The following is a 13,452-nucleotide window of genomic DNA, read 5'->3' as shown; positions in this document are numbered from 1 at the left end:
ACGTTAGCACTGGCTTTGAGTTCGGATGCCTCTCACCCCCCAGAGCTCTCCCTCCGCCACCGGCCACATGGCACCTGAGTCTCAAACTCAGCTCCCAACACTTACTGCACCCAGCCCACCCCACGCCCACCCTGCCTTCCTTGATGACACTGGAGTAACTTCTGTCACCCAGAAACTCACATCCACGTGACTGTCGCGCTCACTCAGGCAAGCTCGCTCCCCACCAGAGATGCTCTGGTCTCCCCCTGCACGCCCGTCAGCCCCTCCCATTCTCCATGCGCTGTACACGGACTCCTTTCCTTGAGAACCGCTTTCAGGTTCTGAGTCCACTACCTTCAGGCAGCCCCCTAACTCCGGGATGCTTCCAGTCACGACCCTACTGGCTTGTTTCTCCTCTTATAAACCCTTGTCTGCCCTCCTTAGAAGACACTCACCCCCGAGACAATGGAAGAGGCTTGTCGGGTGACAGTTTCCCTCCGTCCTAGTCATCGCACTCTACAGCTAGTCACCTGGCTGGTTATTTGCTGAGAGACCACAGAGTAAGCCCCGCTCCACACATACCTTCCTGGCAGCAGATCCTGACAGCTGGAAAATATCTCACCCTCCAACCTAACAAACCCCAAGACAACTCGTGCCTGAAGAAGCTGGGAGCGGGTTACTGCTTCATTCTGGAACCCTCTTCCCTATTTAAATTAAGTAATTTACAGAGGAGAGTGACCGAAATAAATTCCCAGATCCCCCAGATTTAGAGTAATGACCATAGTGGAACTGAAAAATTTTTCAATGGAGCCAAGGGGCAGGTCACTGATAAGAGGCCACTGTCACAAAATGACACCAGCAGGAACTGAGATCCCCTTCGTGCATCAACAGGGATCAGAAAAAACCCGACAAGTACTTTCTCTCCCAAATCCCTGGAATCCACCCAAACTCTTACCATCTCCTCGCTAGGACAGGCACGCTAAGCCAAAACTTACTTATGCAAAGCAAGTAACATTTTACGACGTCAGACATGGTTCTAAATGACTGCAAACTGGGTACCGGGTCCTGTGAATCCAGCAAGAGTCCAAGCCTTCCTTCGAAGAATGCGAACCATTAGGAACAAGTCTCGAGACATTTCCCACGCTGCCTGCCTGCAAAACCTGCCCCCAGGGTGTGCCCGTGGAGAATGCCCAAGCCAGGCGGGCTGCTTTTGAGAATGGCGGATGACAGGGAGAAAAACAAGGAGCCGGGGACAAGGGGGTGTGTGTTTCTATGTCAAAAGCAAAGAACAAGTCCCAGGGAGGGGATCGGGGGTGGGGGGCGGGGGGGTCCTAATCTCACCATCCTCCGGGTTTGGCCATCTTTCCACATGGTCCAACAGGGTGGAGGAGAGAGCTGCTTCAGAAGAGAGAACTGCCCGGGCTTGGTGTCACTGGAGAGCTACCTAACCAGCCTCCAGGTTGACCTTCTCTCATGGGCCTAATAAATCATTGTCTTTCTGCAATAACTTGCAAAATAAGCAGAGTTTATTTTTATTTCTGTATTTATTCACCTCATAACTTAGCAGTCTGCAGCCCAGAAACCATGCTTGCAGCCCCTGACGTACAAGTCAGACTTGGTTCTCACGAAAGGAAACTCGAAATGCAGAATTTTATTGACCTTACGGGTGCTGTGTCAGAACTTGCAAACAAACAAACAAACAAACAAACAAACAAAACCCCACATCTGGATCCACATTCCTAATAAGGGCGTTTACAGCTCTCATTCACCGGGTGATTCATCCATCGCTGTCTGTTGGTGTTGCTGCTTTATGTACACATTAGCCATTTCTGGCTGATTTTTGTCTCTTCTTTATAAAATAATATTTTGACTGCTTGGCTCCTCCCCCAGATGCACTGGAAATTAAAACATGATTTGAGTGGCTTTTCAATCAAATGAGGGGGGAAAGCCACCTTACTAAAGAACGGCTAATTATGGACAGGACTGCATTTCCCATATGCTGTTTTCCCCTTGACATACTGTCTTTGAAGCAGCCTTGCTCGTGCCTGTATTATGATTTGTCCAAATGCATTGACAGTCTGCTGCTTGGCTGTGAATGCCTGGGAAAAACAATGGTCCGATCCTGACAAGTAGCACATTGTGAATCTCGAGCCACTAATTGCAGAACCCCTCCCAATTAGGCATCCGGGCAAATTAAGCAGGAAATCGTTAACAACATGGAAGGTCAAGGAGAACTCAATTAAAATGAAAATCATTTTCTCCAGCAGAGTGTTTTTGTGTGTTTGTGGCCACTAAATTTGCTTTTGCTTCCCCTGTTCACAAATATTGGATAACAATATGTTCCCTCTTTGCAGTCCATGGTCCTTCTGCTCCACAGCCAGCGGCAGTACATCTTCGAATATGATATGTGGGACCGGCTGTCTGCCATCACCATGCCCAGCGTGGCTCGCCACACCATGCAGACCATCCGCTCCATCGGCTACTACCGCAACATATACAACCCCCCGGAAAGCAACGCCTCCATCATCACGGACTACAACGAGGAAGGGCTGCTTCTGCAGACGGCGTTCCTGGGGACCAGTCGGAGGGTCTTATTCAAGTACAGAAGGCAGACCAGGCTCTCAGAGATTTTATACGACAGCACGAGAGTCAGTTTTACCTACGATGAAACGGCAGGCGTCCTCAAAACTGTAAACCTCCAGAGTGATGGTTTTATTTGCACCATCAGATACAGGCAGATTGGCCCTCTGATTGACAGACAGATTTTCCGCTTTAGTGAAGACGGGATGGTAAACTGCAAGATTTGACTACAGCTATGACAACAGCTTCCGGGTGACCAGCATGCAGGGTGTCATCAATGAGACGCCCCTGCCCATTGACCTCTATCAGTTTGATGACATTTCTGGAAAAGTGGAGCAGTTTGGAAAGTTTGGAGTTATATACTACGATATTAACCAGATCATTTCCACGGCCGTGATGACGTACACGAAGCACTTCGACGCCCACGGCCGCATCAAGGAAATCCAGTATGAGATATTCCGGTCGCTCATGTACTGGATTACAATTCAGTACGATAACATGGGCCGGGTAACCAAGAGGGAGATCAAAATAGGGCCCTTCGCCAACACCACCAAATACGCTTATGAGTACGACGTGGACGGTCAGCTCCAGACAGTGTACCTCAATGAAAAAATCATGTGGCGTTACAACTACGATCTGAACGGGAACCTCCACCTGCTGAACCCAAGTAACAGCGCCCGTCTGACACCCCTGCGCTACGACCTGCGGGACAGGATCACCCGACTGGGTGATGTTCAGTATCGGCTGGATGAAGACGGCTTCCTGCGCCAAAGGGGCACGGAGATCTTCGAGTACAGCTCCAAGGGGCTTCTCACCCGAGTTTACAGTAAAGGCAGCGGCTGGACGGTGCTCTATCGCTACGACGGCCTGGGAAGGCGGGTCTCCAGCAAGACCAGCCTGGGGCAGCACCTGCAGTTCTTTTATGCCGACCTGACTTACCCCACCAGGATTACGCATGTCTACAACCATTCGAGTTCGGAGATCACCTCCCTCTATTACGATCTCCAAGGACATCTTTTCGCCATGGAAATCAGTAGCGGGGATGAATTCTACATCGCCTCAGATAACACGGGGACACCGCTGGCTGTTTTCAGCAGCAACGGGCTTATGCTAAAACAGATTCAGTACACTGCATATGGCGAAATCTATTTTGACTCCAATATTGACTTTCAACTGGTAATTGGATTTCACGGTGGCTTGTATGACCCACTCACAAAATTAATCCACTTTGGAGAAAGAGATTATGATATTTTGGCAGGACGATGGACAACGCCTGACATCGAGATCTGGAAAAGAATTGGGAAGGACCCAGCTCCTTTCAACCTGTATATGTTTAGGAATAACAACCCTGCGAGCAAAATCCATGATGTCAAAGACTACATCACAGGTAAGCGTGGTTGTCCTTCCTTTCCAGGTACTGAATTATGTTAATCATTAGATTAATACACAAAGCTGCTGATGGGTTTAACTGTACACTGTCCTCATGTAAAATCAAATGTCTAACCTTTTCAGTGGAACCAAGAAGAAACCACAAAGGGAAACTGAGACATAGTTTGTTACTTCCTCCTCTGCCTGCCAGTGCCCAAGGCCACAGTATTCTGAAATGACGTGGAATTTGGGCACTTAAGGAAGGGAAATAACAGGGGGGTGCAGAAAACATGATGAACTTAGATTCCCCAAACTGGAGTTCCAGTCCAACTCCTCTCCGACAGGGCGTGTGGCTTTATAGACAAATCACATGATTTTTGAGTTCTGGTTCCTTAACAATCAAATGGTGATAACAATGCCTACCTTATGATGTAAAATACAAGAACATACGCAGTTGTGCATTAAATAGTAACCACCTTACAAATGTACAATGTTGGGTTTTTTATACATGTGTTAAGTTCTAATGGAGGAATTGGTGAGGAACACAACACCACGTGACTCGGCATCTCATCCTGCGAGGTGTGTAACTCCCTCTTCACCACCATCATCTTGGGCAGTGATGGCGCAGGTTCTCCTGTCAGGTGCTTAGCCAGTGGGCCCTGTTTCTGTTCTCAGTTCTGTTCTCTTGTACTACTGTCTTCATCGCCAGCTGGGGCGGTTTCTTGTATGGTGGCCCTGCTCGTACACACACTAATTTTTCTGCCAACGTGGGGAAGACAGTCAGGGTATGTAGGTTTAAGATCGTTCCAAGTTTAGTTCATGACCCAGTTTAAAGCACCGAGTCCCACTTCTGCCACCACAAACCACCAGGATGGGAAACAGAGACGAGGTTCTTACAAGCACAACTTCAGTTCCCTTTAATGAGCATCTTGTTTTTCACTGAGGTAACACTGGTTTGTAACACTATATGTTTCATGTGTACAACAGTATGTGCCGCTTCACCACCAGACATTTATTTTCTATCCATCTCCATACAGTTGATTACCTTTACTGATTTTGCCCTTCCCTAACCTTTCCCCTCTGGTAACTGCTACTTTGTTCTCTGTATCTACATGTTTGCTTTGGTTTGGTTTGATTTGGTCTGGTCATTTATTTTGTTTATTTTATATCATATGAGTGAAATCATACAGTGTTTGTCTCTCTCCATCTGACTTATTTCACGTAGCAAAATACCTTCAAGGGCCATCCATGTTGTCACAAATGGCAAGATTTCATCTTTTTATGATTAATATTCCATTGTATATACGTGTGTGTGTGTGTGTGTGTGTGTACACCAATCATCTTTATCCAGTCATCAACTGATGGACACTTAGGCTGTTTCCATATCTTGGCTATTGTAAATAATGCTACAGTGAACATAGGGGTGCATGTATCTTTTCAAATTAGTGTTTTTATATTTTTTGATGAATACCCAGAAGAGGAATTGCTGGGCCATATGGTAGTTCTATTCTTGGCTCTGTGAGAAACTTCCACCCTGTTTTCCGTAGTAGCTGCACGAGTTTATTCTCGCCCCACACAGTGCACAAGGGTTCCCTCTCTGGAGCTGAGCTCTTCACTCTTCCTCTACCCCAGGGGTTCTGAACCCTCTGCTTCCACCTTCCATTCCTGAGTTTCACAGCCATAACTGACCTCTTTCCTACATTTGTGTTTCCTGGAGGAAGGTTATTCCCTGTTTTCTTTTTGTGTGTTTGGTTTGGGGTTTTTCTGCTTTGTGGTGTCTTGGCTTGTGTTAGATGCCCCTTCAGGCTGTCTCTTTTCTTGCTCAATATCTGAGGCATACCGAGATGTCTGTTTTCTCAGTTCTCTGCACAGCTCTCAAAACGCTGCCCCCTGTTCCCTTCACATCTGCCTCCGCTTTCACTGCCTCCAGCTTTTCATAGCTTCCCCCCATGTGGACCAGCTCAAAGTCCCTTCCCTCAGCATCCTGACTCAGCAACACCCTTATAATGTCCCCCTTCAGGGCGTTTCAGGACACGTCTGCATTGACGTCCCAGTATTTGGGCAGTAATTTTCAATATTTAAGTCCTGATTATCACTGCTTCATAGAGATTGTTCATAGCAAGAGTACCTTTGCCCCCAGCACTCCACCACATAAGAAGAAAGAATTTTCTCCGAAACATAGGCCCCCTGTAATCTTACACACACACACACACACGACGTATCACTTTCTATCCTACACGATGGACTTGGGGTTTCTCTCTCCACCACCACCACCACCAGCCCTCCATTTATAAGAGGGAGAATACCACTGGGTTTACAGCCTATATGATACCTGGCGATGAGGTGAGAGTCTGTGCCCTGGAGAAGGAAACAGGAACAAGTGGCCCTCCATCATTCTGGCAAGCAGTTTACCACAGTTGACAGTGGCTGACTGAAGGCTGGAAAGCCCACAGTTCCTGAATTCATCCTCTCCTAGCAACGTGGACGGCAGGGAATGCCACAGCAGCATTTTCTGAAAAACATCAAAAGAGAGATGGAATAGCATAAAATATATTAGGTGAAATGCAATTTCGAATTTTCCAGCAATGTGCTTAATATATAAAATAATCTACACCCAACTGTACTCATAAACCTGCAAGCCTGCTGAGTAGTTCTGTAACATTATAACCTCCAGAATAGAATAAAAGCCTTATTCTCAGCTTAATGGCTTTTGGAGTCACATGGCAATATTTTAAAATACCATCTTAAAGGTTTCCAGCTTGTCTTCCCCCAAAAGTTTGTCTCCACCTGTGCACAGTGCACCTTTGAAGTCAGAACTGATGGTAATCAGAACTTCGGTGCCCTTGGCCAGCTTGGCCAGCTTTCAGCATTCGTCTTTGATTAAGAATCAACTGTTGATTTTAATATTCTCGATTCAGAGTTTTTATTAATAGAAAGTGGGCGGTGGGGGTCTGCATATCCTTAGGCAGTTGCTTTTGAAAGCTCAGAACACACAACTTGTATTTAAGACCAGCCTTTACTGACTACAAATTGCATTTGTTCTCGACAACTCTGTCTCTTTTTTGCTGCTGGGCATTGTTATTTGTCCTTTTCTAAGTCACTGTTACCAGCACAGGATGTCACTTAGCCCACGTGACAGCTTATCCGTCTGTCTAAGTGGGTCCCTATTACTCTGCATTTTCTGTAGCCCTTACTTCACTTCTGCTGTTGAGGTTATTGTCTTCGTGTCTAAAAATAGAGAGTAGGTTTGTAATTGTAGAGCGAAGGTCATCGTGGGCTCCTTTCCAGGTTATTGTTTGTGAATATGGGGTTTTCTTTAAGGTAAGACTTTAGACGTAGGAAAGCACAAAATAAAATGCCTTTCATTTTGAACACTTTTGTCCTAGATGTTAACAGCTGGCTGGTGACATTTGGCTTCCATCTGCACAATGCTATTCCTGGATTCCCTGTCCCCAAATTTGATTTAACGGAGCCTTCTTACGAGCTTGTGAAGAGTCAGCAGTGGGATGACATACCGGTAAGAAACAAAAGGCAACACTCTGGAAAGGGGATAAAGGGCTTCCTGCGTCTTGCTTCCCCCGTGTTCCATCAGACTACCAGGGCAGAAACTGTACCAGAGACGGTTTTCCATTTTTTTGACTCTTTTAGGAAAGAAAACACCACTTCCCTCTGCATTTCTGTTCAGCAAACCAGGGGCCTGTTACACAGGCTTAAATCTGGTTTCAGTGATGCCAGTAAACACAGAGGAAGACATTATCACAAGGTAATGGAGGAAGCTCACTTTTGAGTGCGCAGTTTCTACCGAGCACCCCAGGAATGTGCATTTATAGCACTTGAGGCCTTAAGGCAGAGATACAATAAACAGGAGGACAGAGGATTCCTGGCACACATTAGCAGCTCACGAACAATGCCACAAAGTTCGAATTCTTCAAAATATGAACAGCGTTTCAAAGGGAAAGGATTAAAAATAAAAATCTAATGTCCTCCGGTAAGGCACGACCCACCACTAGGTGTTCATGGAATTTTCCTGAAAATAACAGATCAGGAGGCCTGGAACTGTTCTGACAAATAAAAGAAAAGGAGAAAATGGAGAATTGCAAAGTCAAAGCTGCCATTTCAGAAAATGGCACTTTTAATTCCCACCATTCAGAGATCAGAAAAGAAGGCAACAACAAAACACTGGAATTTCTAGCTTAGAGCAAGAATAATTAAAGATCAAGAAATTAGGTTACCTCACAACGATAAGAAGAGAGCACAGAGTTTCTTGGAAAGATTAATTTCCCCCCTTGAGCTATTTCCTGTAATTTCAGTGAATACAAAGAGAAAAGGCAACCCTGCTAACACACACACAGTTACACACAGTGCCAACACTTTTATTTTCTGGTACATGTTTCATACTTAACATAAAAGCAGTTCCTTTTTCAGATGCCACCTTTTCAGTAATAAAGCAAAACCTATCCAGTTTCCAGGGTCTGGGAGCCACTTTCACATTTCTAATTGCAAATATTATCTACACTGATCAAGGGCCAGGAGGACTCACTGAAGTTTCCTATTGCCTTCAAGCACATCCTAATTGCAGATGACTTTCCAACATGTCTGAAAACACTTAAGTCTCACTGTACAAATGGACTTGCCAACTCTTTGCCTAGGCAGCCTTTTAAATAGGACTCAGGTTCTCCATCCAGAGAAGCGCAGCAGAAAGGCAGCTTAGGGGATCGCCGGCAAAGACATCGAGGCTGCCCGGAGAGCAGAAAAACAAATGTGTCTTCGCTGCAAATGAAACACAGGTTTGCGTTTGGCAAAACACTGTCGGGACAAACATCTGGTAATGGAAGAGATGGCTGAGTTAAGATGCCCCCAATTGAAAACATTTGCCAATGTGGAAGGGCCACTGTCCCTAAGTCTGCGAAAAACCAGTGCTTTCTGAAAGTAATAAACACTCGTTGCCAGCTGTCCCATGGTGCTCTCACCCTTGCCCATTTCAGACTGTCGGTTATACTGGCGAAATTCAGCTGAAAACTCTGTTCAGCAGGAGCGGGTACAGAGTTTACCTAAATTAAAGCACACGCCTTCCAAAGCACGTAAAGTGGGAAGCGGTGATCTGGCCCCGAGCACCCCCAAGCTTCCGATCTTTCTCTGCGTTCTGCTTTCTCCCCAGCCTCCCATGGAGAACAGAACGCTGCTGGGATGAACGACCTTGTAAGCTGGTTCCCCAAATGGGCTGGGTGTGAGAAAAGGGCAGCTAGAAACTGAAAGAGAAAAAAACCATAACAGGAATATTTTGCTTACGTTAGAAACGAAAAAGCTCTTTTCAAACAATACATGATGGAATTACCTCTTTCTACCTTTCAAAACACATTGGGATCAACTTGAGGGGAGGGGATCTTGAGTGCATTCCTACCCCCGGGGTTTTTAAGCCTCTTCATCTCAAGAACCGACTGAGGTTTTAATCAGCCCCTTGGAGCTCTCCACCTCTTGGGGTGTGTGTGTGTGTGTGTGTGTGTGTCTGTGTCTGTGTGTGTGTGTCCGTCCCTGCCTAGAGCAGGCGCACCACCAGGCTTCATGGCTCTTCTCTAACCCGTGCCCCTATTCTGTTCCGCTTTTCAGCCCATTTTTGGAGTCCAGCAGCAAGTGGCCAGGCAGGCCAAGGCCTTCCTGTCCCTGGGGAAGATGGCCGAGGTGCAGGTGAGCAGGCGCAAGGGCGGCGGCGCGCCGTCGTGGCTGTGGTTCGCCACGGTCAAGTCGCTGATCGGCAAGGGCGTCATGCTGGCCGTGAGCCAGGGCCGCGTGCAGACCAACGTGCTCAACATCGCCAACGAGGACTGCATCAAGGTGGCGGCCGTGCTCAACAACGCCTTCTACCTGGAGAACCTGCACTTCACCATCGAGGGCAAGGACACGCACTACTTCATCAAGACCAGCACGCCCGAGAGCGACCTGGGCACGCTGCGCCTGACGAGCGGCCGCAAGGCGCTGGAGAACGGCATCAACGTGACGGTGTCGCAGTCCACCACCGTGGTCAACGGCAGGACTCGCAGGTTCGCCGACGTGGAGATGCAGTTCGGGGCGCTGGCGCTGCACGTGCGCTACGGCATGACGCTGGACGAGGAGAAGGCGCGCATCCTGGAGCAGGCGCGCCAGCGCGCGCTCGCCCGGGCCTGGGCGCGCGAGCAGCAGCGCGTGCGCGACGGCGAGGAGGGCGCGCGCCTCTGGACGGAGGGCGAGAAGCGGCAGCTGCTGAGCGCCGGCAAGGTGCAGGGCTACGACGGGTACTACGTACTCTCGGTGGAGCAGTACCCCGAGCTGGCCGACAGCGCCAACAACATCCAGTTCCTCCGCCAGAGCGAGATCGGCAAGAGGTAACCCCCCCGGGCCGGCGGCAGGGATGCGCGGCCGCCCCCGCGGGAACCGAGCCGGCGGGGCGCCGCCTGCCTGGCCAGCCCCAGCCGCACCTCTGCTCAGATCAGTCTGTAGCACAATCCGAGGGGGACTCTCCGGCACCGAAGAGCCTTCCGGGAGAACCAGACTGCTATTACAGAAAATCCACGGAGAATTAAAAAAACAAACAAAACGCCAAAACTTTCTTCTGAATGACCTTAAAGGTGATCGGCTTTAAAGAATATGTTTACATATGCATATCGCTGCACTCATTTGGACTGAAAGTGTTACAAAGAAAACAGATCATTAAAGAAAGGAAAAATAAAAGGAAAGGCCCAAACGTTTTGCTCTGGGCCGGCTGTTCTTTGAGGCACTGTATTTAACGAAGGTAGAAATGCATACAGTGTTTCCAAATATTACTGAATTGTCGACCTTTGCTTACAAGAAGTAGTCTCTCTGCATAGGATGTGATATATATCTCTGTTAATTTTGAAATGTGGGGCAAATTTACCGTTTATAGACAATCCAGCTGCTTTCCCTGTGCTGCTTTGTAAAAGGACATTGGCACCAGTGACTTCTGCCACAGCGGGGATTTCATAATGGATTTTACAACGCTAACGTGGTTTGCCTTGGGGGAAACAAACTGGCAAATACAATCCTTGTCACTGATAAGCAAAGGAAATCCTGATTTTTTTGTAAATTATGTGAGACAAGTTGTTTATGGATTTTTATATGAATTACAATTTACTGTACATCAAATATTAGTCTCAGAGGAGTTAATTTATGTAAAGTGTTTAAAAAGTTTATACTTAAAAATAAAATGATAAAAACATGTGAACCGTGTGATTTTTTAAAAAGGATTGCACCTTTTGTTATCTGTTATAGCTGTACAGTATAAATTATTATATTGTAGAGATATAACGACTTATGCCTATAATGTCCAGAAGTGTTAATATTTTTGTATTAGGTTGAAAAAAAAAAAGTGCAACTTTCTATCACTAGATGAATAGGTCAGTGCAATCCTCCATGGGTGGCTAATCAAAGAACTTTCTCTTCCTTCTCTTTTTCATCAGGCCAGTGTCCTCAACCATTATCAGCTAAGAGGCACAGTAGAAAACTCAGGCTGGTGGAATGTAACGGAAGATACGAAAAACAAAAACAAAACACAAACAGGGCAGGAGGCCTTCTCTGGCCCTCTCGTAGCCCTAAAAGCCGATGGGGAGTTGATACCATTAACCCCAGGGTTTCCCTGTTACCATTCCTTGAAGCTCCATCTGGTGATGGAGGCGAGAGACCACATCAGATGCTCGGGAGACTGGTGAGCAGGAAAGGATCTGATGTAGTCGTGACCATAAACATGTGTCTTAAGATCTAGGAAAGCTAGCAGAGACCGAGCAGTGGCGAGACAGCCAGGTGGAACAAGGCAGGGTCACTCAGCTAGTCTGGAGTTTGGACCCTTGGGTCACCACGAGGGACAACACAGGGAAACAAAACCTCCTGTAGGCCCACCCGACCCAGCCATCTTGGGAGCTGGTTTGAACGGCAGCCTCTGCTCTGTCTCGGGGAAGCCGGGGGCGGCAGATCCAGCTGGAGGTGAACTGACAGCCATGCCCTCCTGCACGCGGGTGAGCCGGCCCATCACAGCCGCCATCTGCGCCCCTGTGTAGGCTCCGCAGCTCTGGCAAATCTCTTTCCTGAGCACTAAATTCAGCCGCAAAAATATTTTTAGAAAATCCTTCTCAGTTCATTGAGCTATAGTACACACTGTTTTCCTCTATGTATAATGGTGATAAAATATAGCAAGTGAACATGTCGTAAACATAAAGGTTCAAGTGATATATTGAAAATAATTTTCTAACTGCTTTGTATGTATCACATACTCTAAATTGCACAGTAGGCGTGTTTATTAAACAGATTGGCTGGGAAAGTTTCAAAATAGCTACTGAATTTACAGTATCAGTGCTATGACTGTCTTTGTGTATCTGGTAGAGCATACCGAAGTCATTAATCTTCTTTGAATGCTAATATTTTATTAGAATGAAAGCACAGATTAGCATTAATATTTTTTATCCTGGAAATCCTTTTGGCGAGCATTATGAAGCCCAAATTTAGAAAACTATGAGATTTCAAACCACATAAACATGGCTCTGTTTTACACTTTATTTTTTAACTGTTAACTTAGGTGTTTGCAGTTCTGTTCAGTGGCATTTGCAGGGCTGTATTTAGCATGCTGTAAGTACTTTTGGTTGAAATAGGCTCTGAGTTGAAATTCTCAGAAATGTTTCTGATGCTACTGACCATGAAAAGCTTGTATCACGTGACCGAAGTGAAATCATTCTCTTACCCTCTTCTTGACAAGGACTGGTCCTTTACCTGGGCACCGATAAATAACAGATTTGGAGTATCTCCTGGTGCTTACCTTAGATGAAGTCAGAGCAACCCAATTAGTGTCTTGTTAGTAGGTGTAATGAGCCTATTTCTTTCTAAAAAGACTTGTGATCTGGACATGCTTTTACAAGAAATAGTGACCTTGGGGAATATGTAAACAAAAGACCTTTTTCTAAGCGTTGGAGGTGGGGGAGGGGGGCTGTATAATGAAAAGAATTAGCTTACAAAAAAGAAATTGATATTCAAAGTATTTTAGGCAAAGCCAGTCAAAATGCTTTCATGATATTTTGAGATGTAAATTTTGTCTGATTTGTATTGTTCTTTTCATTTGCCTTCTTAACTTTATATGTGACCTGAATTTTCCATAACTTGATGACTATAGATTGCATCTAGGCATTCCAATAAAAGCCAACCCAATGCGTGTGTGTTTATATATATTTTTTTAAACCTTGGGCCGGCCAGTATTGCTTTCATGTTTTCAAGTGGAGGACGCAGGTGGAGGCAGTTGTCGGGGGTACCAGTTCATCTGCAACCCTTGTGGGTAAGATTTTTTATTTTCCAATTGCTGTGTCCAGCAGCCAGACTGCCAGTTCGCGGTGTGCCCTTCACAGGGGACTCTCCCTTGGCCTACTTTAGAAAAGCGATAAACACACCACTACAAAGCCAAACATTATCACTGTGAAGAAGAAGAAAAACAAGAAGAAAAGGCATTGCCCATCACTACTTGAGAGCAGGCCACGTTGCTGTGATCTTGGCAAT

The 13,452-nt window shown here is 46.4% G+C and overlaps 1 protein-coding gene across 1 annotated transcript in view; it reads left to right on the top strand.

Moving 5' to 3' along the window:
- The window catches only part of TENM3 (teneurin transmembrane protein 3), a 540,843-nt gene extending 527,729 nt beyond the window's left edge, over positions 1-13,114 (top strand). Inside the window, 4 exon segments of the mRNA XM_032468497.1 lie at positions 2,334-2,774; positions 2,776-3,946; positions 7,314-7,444; positions 9,535-13,114. Of these exon segments, the coding sequence (XP_032324388.1) occupies positions 2,334-2,774; positions 2,776-3,946; positions 7,314-7,444; positions 9,535-10,290 (2,499 nt within the window). The 3' untranslated portion in view covers positions 10,291-13,114.
- The last annotated feature ends 338 nt before the right edge of the window (positions 13,115-13,452 follow it).

This window comes from Camelus ferus, chromosome 26 (genome assembly GCF_009834535.1).
Source record: "Camelus ferus isolate YT-003-E chromosome 26, BCGSAC_Cfer_1.0, whole genome shotgun sequence".
Lineage (NCBI taxonomy): Eukaryota > Metazoa > Chordata > Mammalia > Artiodactyla > Camelidae > Camelus > Camelus ferus.
The sequence above is the reverse complement of the archived record's forward strand: the minus strand, read 5'-3'. Positions and strand labels throughout refer to the sequence as shown.